Here is a 19,959-nt window from a genome sequence, read left to right on the forward strand (position 1 = left end):
CAAAAGAAAAAAGAGGCTAAAATTTCCGGGTTGAGGCGGAGCGTAGTACTGGATGATGCCAAGTGAAACATTGACTCTATACACGCAAACAAAAAAATATGGCAAATTGTCGAAATTTGACCACCCGGATAGCACACTGTTGGATACTGTTTTTTTACAATTTGCCATGGCAAGTTTGGATGAGATACGTTAGAGTTGCTCTAATAATAAAATGGTTTCCGCCCGTTTTTTGAGCCAGCTTTTATGCCTAGCCACTACGTTAGCCCGTTTACTTGACAAATCCAATTGGCGCGTGGGTCTTAGTAGCCCATAATATTCTAATGAATGGCTAAGTTAAACTTTAATTTATATCCTGCGATATGGTATTGTCATTTTAAGTTAAAACCATGTTTAAATGGCTTAAAACCATTATAATTAGTAGCTAATACATGATTAAAAATCGTTTATTTATAAATTTCACATTGTTTGTTCATGTAGATACCTTGAAGGTGTAAATCCATGATAGGTGGTGCACTGGTGCGTCGCTAGGGGTAATCCTCAAGCATAAAATTATCTCGCATACACAAGTATAGATATGAACTATCCATATCCACCATGCCCAAGTGCCATCCATAGTTGTGAAAGTGTAAGCATCAAATTTTTCAGATGTTCCAGGATGTCAAGGATAATGGCCAGCTAACAAGATAGATGGAATCCCAAGAGAGAAAATACTGGGCCCCACCTGTAAGCGACATGGCCTACCACCTGTAGTTCATCAGCATCGACACACATACGACAGACACGCTCCTCAACGAACGAACGTAGCCCGCCTGGCGATATAATCCCAACTGAATTTATGCGCTAATCCATCCCGGATTACGCCGCTAATCCTTATCCGGACGAGCTAATCCGTCGCGCGTTTCAAACGAGTCCACTCCTCCAGATCAGTATATATAAAAGCCTAAAAGGCAACCTCGTGCGGTTTGTTCGTGCTGCTCCTCCTCCTCTCTGATCCGTAGTACGCTCTGCTGCTTCCGGTTTCCAATCTGAGAGGGAGGGGGGGATTCGATTCGATTCGCGTGGGAGGCGGGGCGAGGCGGCGGCCATGGTGGGGCGGAGCTCCCTCCCGGAGGGTTCCCTCTTCCTCGGATTCGACAGCTCCACTCAGTACGTGTTTCTTTTTCTTTTTCTTTTTTAATCTTTCTCGGTTTTGGTTGGAGACTTGGATCCTGTATGTGTTTTGGCTTCTGTGATCGTGCGAGTGGTTGGTGACTTGTTTCTTGCGGAGTGATCGGTGTTCTAGATGAGGAATTTGATGCGTACTGTAGTGTAGGTGGAGGCCGATTTCAGTGGGGGAACTGGGGAGTGGTTGGTTGGCAAAATGACAATTACTCAAGGAAAAAAAATATTTTTTTTGATCATGTGCGAACCTGGGAGATGTGAATGTGAGCAATGGCGTGCAGGAATTCTACTGGAGGATTAGAGAGCAGGGAGGGGTTGGGGTAGATTAAGTTTTGTTACAAATGTTTGCCACTGTGATGTGGAATTGTAAGCTAGTCATGGAAAGCATCAGTATTTGCTTCATGGATTCCCATCAGAGTGGACTCCCCATCAGATTGGAATCTAACATTGGCAGTTTCTTGTTACAGGTCCCTAAAAGCTACTGTGCTCAACAATGAACTAATAATAGTGGCATCAGAGATTGTTAATTTTGATTCTGAGCTACCACACTACAAAACTGAAGGCGGTGTCTACAGAGATCCTGCAGATGATGGCCACATTTTTTCACCAACAATCATGTGGGTTGAGGCTTTTGAATTGGTACTTGAGAAGTTAAAGCCAAAGATCAACTTCAGCAAGGTTGTGGCCATTTCAGGGAGTGGACAACAACATGGCAGTGTTTATTGGAAGAAGGGTAGTCATACTGTGTTGTCTTCCTTGGATCCTACTAAGAGCTTGTTATCCCAGCTCAAAGATGTGTTTTCTACGATGGACTCGCCAATATGGATGGACAGTAGCACAACTAAACAATGTAGAGAAATAGAAAATGCAGTAGGGGGAGCATTGGAGCTATCAAAGCTGACAGGGTCTCGTGCCTATGAGAGGTTCACCGGGCCTCAGATCCGGAAGATCTACCAAACAGCTCCACATGTTTATGAAGATACTGAGAGAATATCTTTGGTGAGTTCGTTCATGGCATCAATCCTGGTGGGAAACTATGCAAGTATTGATGAGACTGATGGTGCTGGGATGAACTTGATGGATATAAACCAGAGGGCATGGTCAAATACTGTTTTAGAGGTTTGCCCTTGATAGCTCATTTAGCAATGCATTTAAGATTTCTCATATAACTTATTTTTTAAAAAAAGAAATTGTGCTTCAAGATTTGTACGATACTAAAACATCAAATTTGCCCTTTCTCGTGAAGGCAACAGCTCCTGGGCTTGAAGATAAGCTTGGAAAATTGGCGCCAGCATATGCAGTAGCTGGCCGAATTGCTCCTTATTTTGTAGAAAGGTGAGTTTTCGTTCCATTGTCCATTTGTCCTTGCACTTAGTCCAACTGATTTTTCACTCTCTAATAGTTTAATATCTCTATTAAAAAATTGAGGAAAAAAGGGAAATTTTGAATTGAACAATGGTAACTCGTAAGGTCTTTGGCTGTCCTCTCTGGTGCTTTTAACCTAACATCTCTTTGCTAGATAAATAGGAAAAACTAATGTATTTAATTGTTACTTAAATATACTCCCTTCGTCCCATAATAAGCATTATGGGACGGTGATGAACTTATTATGGGACAAAGGAAATCGAACCAAAAATAGGAGCATCGTTTATCATGCTAACAGATTGTCCGATTCAGGTTACATTTCCTCTTTGTTCAAGGGTGGTCTAGGTGAAGTTTATGAGAAAGCTAACTGCACCAAAATTTTAACAAATGGCATCTTTATGATAAACAAATAAAGATTTGGTGCACTATAATTTTGTACCATTAATGATGCACTATGAAATTGCAGGCTTCAATTTGATAAGAATTGTTTGGTTATTCAGTGGTCTGGAGACAATCCTAACAGCCTTGCAGGTACTCCAGTTTTGCTTCTTTCATGAGATTTTCTAGTTGTTCTATTCATTTGTTAACACTGACCATTAAATAATTCTTATTTTTCTGTGTCTTCTTTAGGTTTAACTCTGAATACTCCTGGTGATCTTGCAATTAGCCTTGGTACTAGTGATACAGTAAGTTGTAAAGATGCCACTTTTAGTAGAATCGCCTTTTCTTTCTCAGGCTCCTGCATTACCCATCTCTGAATTGCCTTTTAGGTTTTTGGCATCACTGCTGAGGCTAAACCAAGTCTTGAAGGTCATGTTTTTCCTAATCCTGTTGAACCTGATGGTTACATGGTGATGCTGTGCTACAAAAATGGTTCTTTGACACGAGAAGGTATACTTCCGTCTTTTTATGTTGAGTAATATAGTATGTAATGCTATTATTTTCTATCAAAAAAAATATTATTTTCCTGGTTAAAATACAATCAATTGGGCTGATGTTAAAATACAATCAATTTGGTTGCAGATGTGCGGAACCGTTGTGCAGAGAAATCCTGGGATGTTTTCAATAGCTATCTAGAGAAAACTACACCCCTGAATGGTAAGTTCTTATTGAAATTGTCTTGTCGTTTCTGTTCCTGCTAGCTTATTTTCCATCAGGTTATTTCTAGAGTTTCAGTACATACAGTACAAATGAGCGATTATGTTCATGGCAATCTCAACTATTGATTTTGATATTCCTTCATCAATTTTCTTGTGTGGATTGTGTCCAGTGAATCAACCATGTTAACATCTGGACATTTTTTAACTTATAGGTGGTAAATTAGGATTCTACTACAAAGACCATGAAATTCTGCCTCCACTTCCTGGTAATTAACTAATCATGTTTAGAGCTTATTACATCTCTTTATGGGATTCTCGCATCAATTCCTTCATGACAAAATAAATTGTTCTGTGCTATGCAGTTGGCTTCCATCGTTACATTATTGAAAACTTCGATGATGCCACATCCAACAATCTGGTCGAACGTGAGGTGGAAGAATTTGATCCGTCATCTGAGGTTTGCAAAAAATAATCAAATTTGCTTCTGTCATGAGGCAAAATCATCATTCTCACGATCATTCTCCTCCTTATCATAGGTCCGTGCCATTGTCGAAGGTCAACTGTTGTCCATACGAGGCCATGCCGAGAGATTTGGCATGCCAAACCCTCCCAAGCGGATCATTGCAACCGGTGGAGCATCCTCCAACGAGCGCATCCTCCATTTGATCGCGCAGATCTTTGGCTGTCCTGTCTTCACCGTTCAGAGACCTGGTAAAGCAGCAGCAAGACTCCACCTTTGTCCTTGCATAACTTAAGTTGCCTTCTCTTCTAAAAATACTCACAATGATAATGCAACGCAACCTATGGATGCTGCAAGCACAACCTGATGACACTTCTTCTGGAACAGATTCTGCGTCGCTTGGCGCGGCTCTGAGAGCTGCCCATGGCTGGCTGTGCAGCGAGGAAGGGAGCTTCGTGCCCATCTCCTGCATGTACAATGGCGACCTGGAGAAGACCTCCCTGGGCGCAAAGCTCGCCGTCGCAGCAGGAGAAGGCGTGGAGGACAGGGCGCTCCTGGAGAAGTACACGGTGCTCATGAGGAAGAGGATGGAGATTGAGAGGCGGCTGGTGGAGAAGATTGGGCGCACGTAGGGTAGGGTGGCTAGCAGCAAGCAAAGATGCTTCTTTTTTTGAGGAACATGAGCAAACTTTATTATTAGAAAGGGAAATGAAAACATTGGTGGTAGAAACTATATATAATTTAGTGGTATGCCAAGATCATCGAATTCTTGTGCACGGATAAAAATAATTGTAAAGTTGCAAACCAAACAAACTCAGTGGTTCTTTCTGTTCATCAATGAGGTGAAAACTTCTCTCTCTTTTGGAAAATGAGATGGTACTTGTTTGGATAGCTTAAATTCTTGTTGGGGGCAATTGTATTTTTTTTCATTTTCAAGTATGATTTTACATCTTTATTTCCAATTTTGTGAATTTACTCCTTTTTTGCCATAATGAAGCTGTTTGGCCCCGTTTTTGTTAAGAAGAAACACAAGATTTTCCAAACACAGGATACGTTAAAACGTAGGATTCTGAGTATCTCACCATCTTAAATCTTGTAATAAATAAATGCAAAAGAATTTTTCAAATAGGTTAGACCTCACGTCGGAAATTCTACACAATCTTTATAGTGATACATAACAATTCATCATTTTCATGTGAGAGGCAGAACAAATAAACAACTTTTGCTTTCTACTTTTAAAGACAAATATTCAAATATAGTGATAGTTTTATTCTTCGCCTTACATAACGGTGCATCACATGAAAAATAAAATACAAGTAAACAAAATTTGCATTCTAAACAAAATCTACTCGATCTATTTATTGAGTCTATTACAGTTGACCGATAAAATAGCACGGGTAGCTTGACAGCGGAGAAAAACACTAGTCCTAGAAAAGCTAACGACAAATCTTAAAGACCTAAAAAATAGGGGAAAAATTGTAAAATGAAGAAAAAAAAACAGAGGTAACTCAAATACCCCTCCCCACATATGGGCCCTAAAAAGAAGAGAAAAAGTACACTTGTAAATGGGCCGAAATAATATCAGCCCATCAAAAGGCCCAAGTAGCCCAAGTCTATGGCCCATCATCTCCCATGTTATGGCCCAAGGCCGAACGGCCCATCCGTTCCCACGCCGGCCAAATCCACGGCCTCTCGAGCCCTCCGTCTCTCTCGCCCTCGCCTTCCCTCACCCGCCCGCCACCGCCGGCCGAACCGCGCGTGACGCGACCTCTCCCTTCGCCGGCGACGGCGATCTCCTCCGATCTAACTGGTACGCCTGCCTCCTCCGGCATCGCTCCTTTACCCCCGCTCGCTTCGTGGGAGGATGCCTCTGGGATTTTTGGCGAGTAGCTTCTGGGAGGAGCCCTAGAGGGCTAGAGTTGTTTCGCTGTTGGTGGTCGACGAGGTGGGTCGGCCGGCGGTGGCGGTCAGTTGGAGGGGTGGTTTCGCGTCGCTGGCACGGAGGGTCGAGCGCCATGGAACGGGCGGGTAACGGGTTGGTTGGAGTAGCCGGTAGCGTATGGTTTGTAATTTTGTATCTGTTGATTTTGGCTATGGGTTGGGTAGCTGCTGATTTCGTTGTTTTTTTCCCCAGATAAAGGGGCTTCATTATTGTATTGTTTGAATCAATGTAGTTAGTTTTGGAGGTAGTAGTACACGGTATGGCAGTGGCGTATCTAAGATTTTAAGTTTGGGTGGTCCAACTTATATACATTTGTTTAAATTTCATAAATATGTCATATCAAATATAGAATACAATTTTAAAATTCACTACCACGTATTATTAAGGGAGTATTCCTCATTTTTCTTTTTTCACATACATTTATACCTTACATTAGAATTTTTTTGGGTGGCTCCTTGGTATGGCTTAATTGAGTTGGTTTAATAGATTTCAGTCAGCACGAAATAGATGTAGTGGAACCTCTGGTTTAAATCAGTGAAAGCGCCTTCAAATTCAGTCATTCGGAATGGCCACCTTATGTATGGCATGAACATCAAGCTATTAATTGCTAGCCTCCCTTGCTGCAAGAGAATTTCACCTGTTTCCTTTGATCAAGTTGTGCTGTTGTAGTTTCCGAAAACATTGGCAGATCATTCATTTGTATATTTACATATACAAATAGCTGAATATGCTGTTTGATTCTTATCACCTCTGTCAAGATGTGGTTTCCCTATGTATTCTTGCAATCTCATGATGGTTACAGACTTACAGTGGACGCTGCTTGTGTTATAGCATGAAAGTTTAACTGATGTGTCCTATTAGAGGTTTGTTTGTGAAAGGGACCTTTTATGTAGAAGTGTTGCATTTGATATGATTTTGAACTTTCTGTGCATTTCCACTGCCTTACTTCAGCTTAAGGTCTATCTTTAAGGTTCTATCCTATTGAATGTACACTCAACTGTAGAATCTTCGTTCATCAAGTTGTACAACAAGAAGAAATTTCTATTTGGTTTCATCTATATTAAAGCTATTTGTAAAATACATAATTCTTAGTGATTGAAGGGTCATATTTGTTTACTTTGAGCAGTACCATTTGCAGTTCTCAGATTAATGTAGAATTTCTTATCTCTAGGGATTTAAGGCATAAAGTAAACAAAAGGTTTATATCTGAATTCATGTGGCTGCATTTGTGAATTAGCTGGACAGATGTTTAATTCCTTCTTTTTACTAAAGTTGAAATTGTCCTTACTCATAAGTCATAACTAACCAGTATGTTCCGTTTTCCTTGAAGAATAGTGAAACTCCTGGTTGATATAATCTGCCTTTTCTGGGTGAATCAAGATGTCTGGAAACGATGGTCAATCTCAATCTGCAGCTGACCAAATAAAGGCGGCTGCATTATCAGCGGCTAAAGGGATGAGCAGGGATCAAGCTGAACGTGCTGCCACAGCTGCTGCCCACATGTAAATGCCTATGGGCAGAAGGAAGAGGGACCAAGCCGCTGGCAGGAGAGGAAGGAAGATAAGAGACAGATGTACCTAATGAGTACATAAAAGCCTGCAATATTGGGTGTGAAACCAAAAGCTTCAGCAACTTCATCTCTAGGTGCATATACCCAATGTAAGAAGTGCTTCCAGCCTGGGCATTTGACATACGAGTGCAAAAACGACCGGGTCTACATATCCCGGCCCTCAAGGACACAGCAGCTTAAGAACCCCAAGCTGAAGAAGCCAGCTGTCATAGTTTCCTATTATTTTGAGAATCCTGATCTGGAAAAGGAGAGGAAGCTAATGAGATAAAATCTGAAGAAGGAAAAATTGGAAAAAAGCAAGAGAAAGAGTAAGAGAAAACATTGTCCCAGATTGATTCAGATAGGGCAGCTTCGTGTTTGACTCAGACACTGAATCATCAGTGACCTGCTCTGATTATTCTCTTCTGAAAGAAGCTCAAGTTACAGTTTCTCGGACTGAGGACAAGAAACGGAAGCACAAAAAAGAGCAGAAGAAGAGAAGGCATCAAAGGGACAGCAGAACTCGTCAGCATAATCTGCGTGTGATTCTGCTTCAGATACCAATTCGGATGACAAGGGCAGCCGGAAGAAAAAGCAGGAAACAAGGCAACAGGTGCTGAGTCTAGCTTAAGAACCGGGGAATCAGATGAGGATGCCAAATATGACGGTCTACTTGCATTCACTTATCATTTCTTATCATTATTGTCGCACTTGTATTTGTCAGGCGTCTTCCATCAAACAAATGTAACAGTTGCTTTGCTGAATGCTAGTACCGTCGTTTTTCCTGTACTAAGAAGTGACTGAAGCTTTATATCTTACTATTCTATTGTCTCTGTGAGAACCAGTGGAATCCTGTGACAATGTTCATCAATCAGTAAGATAGGTATGCTTATCTTGCTGAAAGTTTCATGTAATAATTTGAGATTGGCTCATTCCCTTGGCTTTGTTTCATTCATTCCTTCAGTTCTTGCAGCTATCCTGGTCTTCCTGGCGACACATAAGGTACCACTTATTTGCTCAGAGAAATGACATCATTGGGGCGTTAATGGTGGCCTGTCATTCGCAGGAAAGAATGGTCGGCGTGGCAGTTGATTTGTGTCCTCTGACAACCTTTCAGGTAACACAACCTGGATCAGTATGGCCAGCTATGATATAGCCTAGGAGTTCGAGAGATTATATCTTTACAGCAGGCATTGTCTGAAACTAATTGAGACCAACTTCAAATGTAACAGAGACCTAATGGACCTGGGCCTGGCTTGCTTGGAGCTTGCAGTCGTATAATTAGCATCTGTGGTGCATGCTTCCCTGATTGCTTTCTCATCTCTGGAAGATTGAAATGATTAACTACTTACCCCTATAATATTGCTGTTCAGTGCTCATCATTATGAAACATGTTTGGATTTAGAAACTGGAACACCAGATCAGAGCTTCAGTTCAGACAAGAGCAGAGGATCCGAGAGCTCAATGATTGGGAGCTCGAGGAGGGGCATGGGATAGGACTGGAGCAATCAACGATCAAGAGATGACTACACTTTGAGCTGCCTCTACCTTGACTGGCCTGGGAGCTAAGCTAAGCTAGCTGGAGGCGATCGATCTTGCCGGCATCCCAGGAGCTAACCACTGCCTGTGGGTGTGGCTGTGGCTGTACCTGCCGGCCTTGCCATCTTGTCCCTCCCTGCTCCGGCAACGCTCCTGACCCTCCATTGACGACGGTGGATCGTACGTGCTGCATGCCTGTGATGATGATTGGGTTTTCTCCTGCATTTCCCTGAAGCCTTCACTTCAGTTGAGACCATCTGGGGCTCGAGGCTAGCTAAGCTGGACGTACACCGTCAACTCTTCGTCGCAACGGATCGATGGATCGTCGGTCGGAGGCATCGACGACGGGGTATCCTGTAGCGGCGCACATGACCGGTGGCAGGAGCTCTGTCCGCCGGTCGGCTCGACGAGACGGCTGCAGTGCAGTGCCCGGCCAGGGCATGCACGCTACCTGTTGGCTGTTTTGTTTACCTCTGGCTTCACGTTCAGGCTTGAGAGCTGGTCGTTTAATCTTTTTGCTTGCTGGTGATGCTTCAGGCCAAGACGAGGGGAGGACGTCGAAGCTGGAGGAATCTACCAGTTCTGCTTGGATCTTATGTCCTTGGCTTCTTCCATCTCTCTGGATCGACGACTGACTGCACTGTCGCAGGTATGTACGTATATGAATTCCCTACAGTACAAATCTGAGCCATGTAGGCATGTACGTACAACGTAGAGTGACCAGGAATGTACATTGTTGTCTGGATATATATTCACCAAAAATCTTAAATCATATACATGGGCATATATACTAATACTATGCACTAATTAATACACGTGTAGGGAGGAAATGTGAAATGCTTCCAGCTTTGCTTTCGGAAGGTTTTCTAGTAGTTGTTTTTCACTGTCTGTCTTATCTGTTTGACCTAAAGCGAATTTTGAAGTAGGCAATCAGTAGCTGGTTGTTTACTGTGTAGCTACTAGTAAATTCGATCCTTCTACTTAGGATTCCTGCTGCTATGGTAAAAAGTGTGTAGCAATACAGTACCGGCAGTACTCCTTTTCCCTATAAAGACAGCATCCATCTTTCTCTACCATGTCTTAACACAACATTCTTTTGGTAGATAAGTTACACTATGGAGCTCACACAGGCTTTTAGAAAACTCCTCATCTTTGGAGGGAGGGCTCTTTGCTTTGGGCCTTGTGTGTGATTCTCCTTGATCCAAACTGGACCCACAGGGTTCTGAAAGCTGGCAACTTCTAATGATTCCCATTTAGCTTTTCTTCCTTTTCCCCCTGCCCTCTCTTTCACTACTCCTGGTTGCTTTTATCTGTTGGAGATCTAAATCTTTGCATCAGAATCTAGTGAGACATGTGTGCCAAAGGAGCTTGCTAGGACAATCATTGCTTGCAACATTCCTCCATCACTTGGTTAATTCCCTGCATATGCAGTTATGCACTTCTCTACTGGCCTGAGCCTCTTCTCTTTTGTGCTCTATAGAAGCTAGCATCCCATGTTAGTGTTCCTGCTGTCAAATATTGGCATTTCCAGTACTGCCCTTTGGGTGACTTTTCAGATAAATCAGGACCTTTTATGTTGTTAATTATTGGAAACGATTTCTATGGCTTGGCAAAAAAAAAATGCAGCTATTGTAGTATCTCAGCTAATTAAGAGTTGAAGAAACTGATAGGAAACACGCCATTGATTGCCAGATAAATACAAGAACATATGTAGCTTTGTTCTTAGCAACATAACCACACTCTTTGGGGGACCTTTTTCAGGTTATCATTTCAGTTCTCCATTTTAGTCATTGATCTTGTGTCTATAGTACCGACGATAAGTGTTCTCCATATGGATGATTTGAACTTAATTTTACAAAATTAGGGCAGCTTAATTTCTTAAAATCTAGCAATCAAAACATGCCTGCATGTTGCATAAACAATCATCAAGATGACATGAACTTGGAACTGCATGCTTCAAGGAGACAGACACATGCATTGACATTGTGAGGCGCATACATGCATGCCCAGCTATGACCTGACGAATCAGCTGGCTGGAATTCAGCTTGCAGTAAATTTTGTTGCATCCCATGGGACCGGCAGAAGATGTTGCGGTTTTAAATTTTAGTACAACTTGCTAGGCAGGAAAGCCTGAAACTTCTGAGAGCTGTGTTCAGGGCCTCATTTATGTCACAGAGCCTCCACCACATAGTCACATACTCACACATCATAGCCATTACAGCATTTTTATTGACTTTCCTTTTGTGATGTGTAACATATGATGTCATGAACAAATTATTACAAAGTGCCAGGTTGAAAACATTTCTTTCCTACCTGAATAAATGGATGCGATAGTATATATAGGCATTATTGCCTGGTTTAAATGGTCCTATTTCAGATCAGATATATGACTTGCCATTTTGCTATATCTGAAGCAGCATGAGTATATTTAGTTTTAATTACCACGTCATTAATTAAGTCATTAGAACTAATGAAACGCAATTTGTTATTAGATGTTTCTTTCCCCTCGAACCATAGAGTTATAAGTCCAAGTTTCTTTGACTGGTAGTGACTGGTAGGCGTCCTTAAAGCTGAGCTTGCATAGGAGCTATCAGTAGTACTGTGTGTTTGATGCATGTCCTGCTTGCAACTAGAACTAATACTATTATATATATAGTTTACTCTGGCTCTGGTAACTTTTTTGACCAGCACACACTGTGATTCCTCTAGGGGAAAAGGTTAGAAAGTAGCCAAGGCCAAGGCAATAGCATGATTAGATTCTGTTCAAAGAGGCAGGGAAAGATCTATCTGTGCATGAATATATGCATATGGCTCTATAACTCTAGCTCTCTAATGCTGTACATTGCAATGCATGGCGCCATAGGTGCAGTAAAAAAAAAAGAGATACTGTTGTGTAGTTTTGCAATGGATGCAGAGACCCCAAGATCGGCCAAAACAGTAGACACACACAACACACAAGCAAACATATGAAACTGTTATCTGTCAATCAAAGAAAGAGAAGAGAAGAAGAGCAGGAGGCATTCCAGGCATCGGTGCATGTGACACCATGTGAAGCAACAGAAGACCAAGGCAGCAGTGGCTGGCCAGCCAAACTAGCTAGCTAGCTTGTGACCCTCCCAGAAAGATCATGCCATTGCAGTACTACTGCAATCCACAGGCCATGAAATGCTGCAGATTGTTAGCTAGGTTTGCACAAGCTCAAGTTTAAATGTGCCTCTCTGTGTGTGTGTGAGAGAGAGAGATTGGAAGCTTCACGGATGTGAGGCAGAGGCCCTGGGGGCGTCGTCCGATCCAGTCACGTGTGCAATGCACGAGGTTGGACGGACGTACGCGTGCATGCCGGCCTTGCAACGCCCATGCATGCAGATGCAGAGTCAGGCACATTTACTGCTGCTGCTGCTGCTGCTGGCCTCTCCTTGCTTAGCTTAGCTAGGTTGCTTGTCGCGCAGCACGCATGCTGCACGGGCAGCGTCGTCGTCAGGTCGATCGATCGATCGATCCATGGCCGGGGCTTGATTGTTCTAGCCCTGCATCTGCAAAGCGCTGAGACATCAACCATGCCATGGACGACCTCGCCCGTGCACCAGTGCATGAGCTGCTGCACCCCTGCCTGCGTCGTCAAAGCCGTGTGGCCGGCCTGGTGGCTGACACCACCCCGAAATGATGTTTCCATGCTGCTGCGCAATGCAAGCTACTAGCTTCCTCCATGTCGCAGCTGAAAGCAAGAAGAGGAAGCTGCGATATGGAAGATCATGTTGAGAGATCCTGTTATATTACACAATAGTAGTTTTTTGGTCTTTGGACATATTGGTTATTTGGTTAAGAAGTATATCGACTTTTAAATAATTAATACTATTCCCACTGTCCCAAAATATAGTTTTTTGTTCAATTTAACTTAGAATAAACCCAAAATAACTTATAAAACATGGAAGGAGAACTCGTAGACATAATTAATGACATGTTATGGGACGATTGAGTAAAACTTAGTGGTCTGGACGAAGGGATTGAATGAAACCTGAGAGACCTAAAGGACTTCTTCGAGGCATATTGTTAGGGCAAGCCTCTCTTGATGGTCTGGTGTGTGTAGGAGTTGTCGACGGTTGGTGGTGTGTATTTTTTATTTTTCCTGGTTATAGCCTCCCAGGATTTCAGTCTTGTTTTTTTTTCCTGCTATCTCAATATGAAATATTGCATTGTCTGGGGCTGTTCATTTTTTTTAAAAAAATAATTTGATTCCATTTCCTTTTTATCTTGAGTATAAGTGGCCTCTCAACCTATCCATGCATTTAGATGATGCATGGAGGGTGTAGAGCTAGCTAGATGTTTCATCTAGAAGGCTCTTCTACATGATATGCCTGTACACAAAACAAGATCAAGGCCTTAGTTTGTCAAGGTAGAAACATCTAAATCTAGTGCCCAGAGGCACCACACACTCCTGCACCACCCCATGGCAGAGGGACATGAGAGGGAAAGAGATGTGCATGCACATGTGTAAGAGTCTGACAAAAGCCAGCAGGAGGCTGTAGAGGGAGCTAGCTGTGGTAAATTCACATCTTTACAGCTCCTTTATATGTGCACAGACTTTAATCAGTTTTTCCCTTAATGCTCTGACCTCTGACCCCTCCTTCTCCATCTCCTTTCACTCTCTATCTGAAGAGAGAGGAAAAAAAGGAAGAAAATGTTCTCTGAAAAGCTTCCTTTGTCTAGCAACTCCCCCTCTTTGGAGTGGTCTTTTTCCTCTTTTACTTTTTCCTACACAAAAAGCTCTTAAACATAGAGGTGGTAAAAGAAGAATCAAGCCTCTTTTATATAATGCAGGACAGCAAAAGATCTTGTGTCTTTCTCCAATCTCCATCCATCTCCCAGCTAGCTCTAGTTCTAGATTTCCAGTAGTGTAGTGTATTAGTGAGTAGTACATGTACATCCAAAGGGACAAACATGCATACATACATGCCTAATAAGAAACCTGGAAATGTGTAATGGCTGTGGACCTAGCTAGCAAGCTGCATGCATGAATGGCTAAGATCTATGTACCATCACTGTACTGCACACATGTAGTGACCTTCAAGTTTAATAATGCAAAGAACTAGCTAGCAAGGACAACATAAACATCTAGATCTCTCTTTAATCAAGTGCATCTCTACTTAATTGATTGTCTAATCCTCCACAAGGTTATTTGCAGGTATATGAGTGGCAACCATGGTAAAGTCCAAGATGCAGCTGTTTTCTATGGAGCCTAGGGAGCCGAGAGAGTGATCAGGGCAGGCACATACACGTTTGGTAGTGGTCAGTCTCTCTTCTCTCTTCACATGACCTCTATGCATGCTGCATTGTCCTACCTGATCTACTACTCGTAGACAAACAAACAGCTACTACATCTTTTGCACAGTGCTGCATGGATGCCATCTTCTAGTGAGTATATCTTCCTTATTCTAATCACCTCTGCAGCTCCCTAGCTAGCTAATTAGCTATAGCAAACTACTCTTGAGTATCAACCAGTTCATTGCACGAAAACAGAGATGTTCTTCGATCAACATGCAAACAAACAGTGGTGTCGCATGCAGCAAATTATATGCACATACATACATGTATATAAGCGCCACAGTATCTAGTTCTTTGCATGCAATGCATGATATGATAAAGAATTAGTGATTTCAGAGGAATCTCGAAATGAGAGGCACTGCTGTGTGTGGAGCACAACATGTCTAGAGAACTGGTTTTTAACGGCATCTAGCATGCATGCATCGTGTCATCGATCATCATCAGATAATGTGGGCCTGATCTAAAGAAGAACATGACATTCTTTGTTTGCTTCATATCTCTCACTAGCCTCCCTTCCAAATCACGTACACATATATCATAGTATCATATTTAATGATCTCCATCAGTTGTTTTTTTAATTCTTATTATTATTTTATGCATGTTTTTGGCAGTCAAAGATAGATCTAGACCTGGCCACAAATGCAGTGGGCCACATGTGGAGATGGAGAAAGGTCATGTGATGTACTCATAAAATGTCTACTACAAACATATCATTCAAGCAACTTGTCATATATGGAACAGAATCTTCCATAATATTCAAACTCCCCACCCAATCCACACTGCACATTGATGAAGCAAAAGATTTTTTGCGCACATGTACGTGTGTGTATATACACTTATATATGCAAGGTTCCATTTAGATATAACTTGCTTCTTGCTAGTTTTATATGCTATGATCTCTTTATTGCATTGTCTTTTTTTCTTTCGCTGCATTTTGGTCCTCATCAAGCCATGCCGTAAACTGGAGCTGTTTGCATATATGCACACACCTAAGGACAGTATCGGCAGTGTGTACTGCACTTGGCCACATATGTAGCTGCCACCTGCATTGATGCATATATGCAAATGTTGCTTGCAGGTTGTGGCATCTTCTTGGGTACTTGCATGCCAAAACCCTAAGCTAGCTTGCTGCACATATGCATCTATCACCTGCAGGGGCAGCCCTGGGAAAAGGATGGGTCTTGAGTCTAGTTTGACTGAGCCAAATTATGCTACTACTGCTGCTTTATTGCTAGGAGCATGGAGGGCAAATGCTTATATGCTGCATCAAAGAAGATGGAGAGAGGTGAAGGACCTAAATCCTTACACAAGTTTCAAGTGCATTTGAACTTGAAGTACTTTTGGTCCTAGCCACTGCATCTGCAAGCTGACTAGTGACTATTGCTACTAGTATCACTGTGCAAGTTCATCAGTATTCAGTACTAGTACTAGTACATGATGCTGGCTGCACACTTACTGGGACCAAAGAGGGAGGGAAAAAAAAACTTTGTTTTGTTTCTTTCAATGCTGGATGAAAAGTTGGGGGGAATGTTTGTTTTCTTGCACATTGATATGATATTAATGGAAGCAGCAGCCTTGCATCACACCCATGCAGCAGGCCAATGGTGGCAGAGGAAAGGGCAATAGAAAATGATGTTGCATCAAAAGTGGATCCCTAGCTAGCAGTGGGCTGCATGGTTGCACTCACCGGTCACCACCAGGTAAGTATTTCCACCTTCCTAGAATAAAACTATTTCGCTTCTTTAAATCTTATTTCAAAGTATAGCTACTCCATCCGATTCCAAAACGACTTTATTCTTATCATCTTGCACATATTAATTCCAAATAATAAACTAAAGTGTCCTATACTTTGACAAACTCTATTGTATATGTCTCCTATTTTTATCAACCGCTACCTCCATCCCTAGGAGACTCCATTGTTAGTTTTGTCTGCCCCATAAATGTTTTATTTTAAAGTAATTATTGTATTAAAGTTTAGTAAAGTAGGAAATAAGTGCATTGAGATTTAAAAAGGTAGAAGACAAATATATTGAGGTTTGAAAAAGTGAAGAACATTTTAGCTTTTTATAATTTCGTATAGGTATACTTGAGTTTTGCAAAAAAAAAGTATTTTTTAGACGAAGCAAGTACATGCATTTGTCATCTACCCATACTTCTGTAAACTTCAAGGGTATTTATTGGTTCAAAGATAAAATCTTTGTGGGGCAATGCACTAGATAACATATGAAGTTGTTTTGGTACGGAGTGGGTACTTAACCTATCATATATCTCAATGCACAATCATCTTTTATTTATTTTTTGCGATTATTTCTTTATCTCAACTCATTATACCAATCATCTATTTAATTTTTTTTAACTCGTTAATTATTTATTTTGGGAGCGAATGGAGTAGAGCCAAGTGTATTTACTCTGATCTCTACCTCTCTCACTCTCTGCTCCATGGAAGTCACGGGCCTGCCTTGAAACTTGCAAGTCACCAGCAGCAGGAGGCGGTAGGGGCAAGGCAGGCAGGCACAAAAGTATCTTTGGTTGTTTACAACTAGACATGTGTACATGGATGTGTGCATGCACTGGCCTGCATGCTACTTCCACCAGCTACTACTCCCTACTTCACCCAGCAGCAGCAGCAGCAGCAGCAGCAGCAGCTAGTGAGAGGAAGGAGAACAATTTGGTCACTAAATACCATGAGGATACCGGCCGTGCAGCTAGCACAATTACATGTGCATGAGCAACTCTCTCTCTCTCTCTCTGCGTGCAGTGAGTGCACTGCATGCATGCATCAGCTGCACGGCCGGATCGGATAGGCTTCTTCTCTCTTCCCTTCTCTTGCATGTGTACCTGACCGGTCCATACACCGGGATAATTGTACATATTTATAAATAAAAAATAATTTATAAATTAAACTTTTATAGATATATTTTTAGTGATTTTAAAGCCAAAGCAGGAAAATAAATTTCGATGAAAAAATATTAAAATAAACTCTAAATTTAAGATAAAAAATTAAAATTTAGCTTATAAACATAAATAGAAGCGAAAAGTTAGGGTACACGCCTGCAGCTGCTATGCGTTGTTGCGTGCTCTGCATCTCCTTTTCTTTTTTTTTTTCCATCTCTTTGTTTATATAGTACTCTGTTGATGTCTTTGTGATCTGCATATGCCCGTGCGAAGATGGTCTGTTCGGCCTCTGCTCCATCCTGTCAAATCGTCGCCGTACGTATGTACACCCACGGTGACTTCAATTTTGGAGCTATCTGCTGTTCAAAGCTTGAGCTAATAGCTACCCAGTTGGCCTTGTGTTAGTTGTTCTGTGTTGCAGATTTGCAATCGATCGATCTGAAGAAATATATGTATATATTGTACCACCAGCTAGCTTACCTTGATATCTTCCGGTTGTAGTTGATAGTAACTTTTGCAATTACCTTTTGTTCTTATGCATGTTATTATAATCAATCAGTATATACAAACAGGATATTCCTTTCATGCTTTTGGTTCATTAAAAAAACGGAGATAAAGCTACACAGCACTAGATGTGTCTACATCTTGTCCAAATGCCCATGCAATACTCTATGTTATTAATTGTTCTCCAATTCAAATATCTGTATTGGCTGCTTGTCTTATAATATATGACAATCATGATTGAATAGAAGAGTGTTTACTAGAGAGGTAGAGATCAATGGAACAAGTAGTCGATCGCTGGAACATGTTTGTGTGTATATATATCGGATTCAAATTAATTAAGGTCAATAGTTTATAGGATTTGATCTTTTGTTTCATATTATAAGATAATTTGATTTTCTTATAAAAATTATTATTATTTTAGTTTGACCAAGTTTGTAGAAAATTATAGCAACATCTACATCATTAAATTGAACACTCAACATAATTTTGAGAATGTATTTATTTTATATTAAAGAATCGCTATGTTTTTCTATAGAGTTGGTTAAACTTAAAGAAGTTTGATTTTAAAAAAGTCAAAATATCATATAATATAGAATGGAGGGAGTAACATTTAGTAAATCTGTATAATATGCTCACTATTTACTTCCGTATATTTTAATAGATGACATTGTTGACTTTTTGCACATATTTAACCATTCATTTTATTGAAAATGAGTTAAAATATGCAAAAAAAAAAGTACCCGGTGGCGTTCCAAAATATAATCATTTATAGGATTTAAATCTTGTACCAAAATATAAGCATTTCTAATACTATTCACGTACCACTTGTCTTAATCAATCACTTCTCATTCAAAATCTTTTTTATTTTATCCCCACCTACCTTCCCACTCATATCCATTTCTCATTTATTAATAGACACCATAATATTTATTCTTAATCTTAATCCATGCTAAATAATTGATAAATGCTTATAATTTGATATTGATGTAATAAGTTATAATTAAAGGATATTTATGTAATATATCCTATCACAACAAATTAAAATAAATGATAATTATGTAAGTTTGTCGAATAAGACAAATGATCAAATATGTGATAAAAAATCAATAGTATCATCTATTAAAATATGGAGGGATTATGTTTGTAAGATGTTTTTTAATTTTAGAAAAATATACAAGATTAACAGACAACTTTGACGGATAATTTCTCATAAAATGTATTTATAATAGCTAGTATTGTAAACAAACATCGTGTGAAAGTACCTAGAAGTGTAGGAATGTATAGTATTTGGTACACGTTTATATTTACTAAATATACTTGTATGTTAGCTAACTGTTGGTTAATCGATTTGACTTCCCAAATTAAAATGCGCATATATAAACATTATAATTCAGTGATAACAGGATAATAAAGTTGATTAAACAATTCAGTGAAACAGGATTACCTGGAATTAATTAATTCATGAATCATGTAATTGGTGCATTACCACACGGTTACTGCGCAGTAAACCCTGCTTAATTACTACCAGCGTTGGGTAACGGTAAATGCCCCGTAACCCTGAGCTCAAAAGAAATTTAGACGAAAATTTGAACATTATGTAAATTTCATCCTGTTTATTTAACATGGTAACCACATGACTACCGCCATATGGTGCAATGTAACCCATCACAGAACCATCTATATAGCTTGTTTAATCCAGACCCCTCCAAATTAGAAACACCTACGCAACGCATGTCCTAAGAGCAAGTTCAATAGTATATCCAACTAATAGCTCCAATTCATCTATAGCTAATCTAATAGCCAATACATACAATAGTTAGCTACAAAACATCAATATATGGTCTCACATGTCATACACATATTTTGTCTTGGAGTCTGTGTGCAGCTGGCTATAAATTAGTAGTTCACATCTCTTCTCTCCTCTTATCTCTTTAAAATATGCTTATAGTTGGCTTGTAGCCTGCTATTGTACCTGCTCTAAATGGCTAAGTATGGGGCTTATTGAATATTAGGGGGTGATTGTGTTCGAATTTCTCGGAGAGAAAATCAAATGACATATTTACAAACAAAAATTATTTATAAAATAAAAATTATATATATGTTTTATCGATCTAAAAGCCGA

General features: G+C 40.5%; 1 protein-coding gene, 1 long non-coding RNA gene and 1 pseudogene across 2 annotated transcripts; all 3 read left to right on the plus strand.

The window, feature by feature from the left end:
* Window positions 1-813: 813 nt before the first annotated feature.
* On the plus strand, window positions 814-4,992 carry LOC102709010 (xylulose kinase 2-like). Its single transcript, XM_006657967.3, has 11 exons — window positions 814-1,146; window positions 1,629-2,280; window positions 2,408-2,496; window positions 2,993-3,057; window positions 3,157-3,212; window positions 3,297-3,417; window positions 3,550-3,624; window positions 3,839-3,892; window positions 3,989-4,083; window positions 4,163-4,337; window positions 4,474-4,992. Exons 1-11 carry the CDS (start codon window positions 1,085-1,087, stop codon window positions 4,716-4,718), a joined length of 1,689 nt encoding a protein of 562 aa, XP_006658030.1. The 5' UTR covers window positions 814-1,084; the 3' UTR covers window positions 4,719-4,992.
* A 713-nt stretch (window positions 4,993-5,705) lies between these two features.
* Window positions 5,706-8,511, plus strand: LOC102709292 (annotated as a pseudogene).
* An 80-nt stretch (window positions 8,512-8,591) lies between these two features.
* Window positions 8,592-17,291, plus strand: LOC102709577. The gene is made up of 5 exons (XR_423678.3): window positions 8,592-8,694; window positions 8,810-9,765; window positions 14,299-14,402; window positions 15,050-15,254; window positions 15,594-17,291. It is a non-coding gene; the product is annotated as an uncharacterized LOC102709577 (long non-coding RNA).
* Window positions 17,292-19,959: the final 2,668 nt, after the last annotated feature.

Source organism: Oryza brachyantha, chromosome 7 (assembly GCF_000231095.2).
Source record: "Oryza brachyantha chromosome 7, ObraRS2, whole genome shotgun sequence".
NCBI classification, from domain to species: Eukaryota; Viridiplantae; Streptophyta; class Magnoliopsida; order Poales; family Poaceae; genus Oryza; species Oryza brachyantha.

Coding starts and splice junctions, on each gene's coding strand:
- LOC102709010 (XM_006657967.3), top strand. CDS start 1,085: ATGGTGGGGCGGAGCTCCCTCCCGGAGGGTTCCCTCTTCCTCGGATTC. Junction 3,058..3,156: donor CAATCCTAACAGCCTTGCAG/GTACTCCAGTTT, acceptor TGTCTTCTTTAG/GTTTAACTCTGAATACTCCT. Junction 4,084..4,162: donor AATTTGATCCGTCATCTGAG/GTTTGCAAAAAA, acceptor TCCTTATCATAG/GTCCGTGCCATTGTCGAAGG.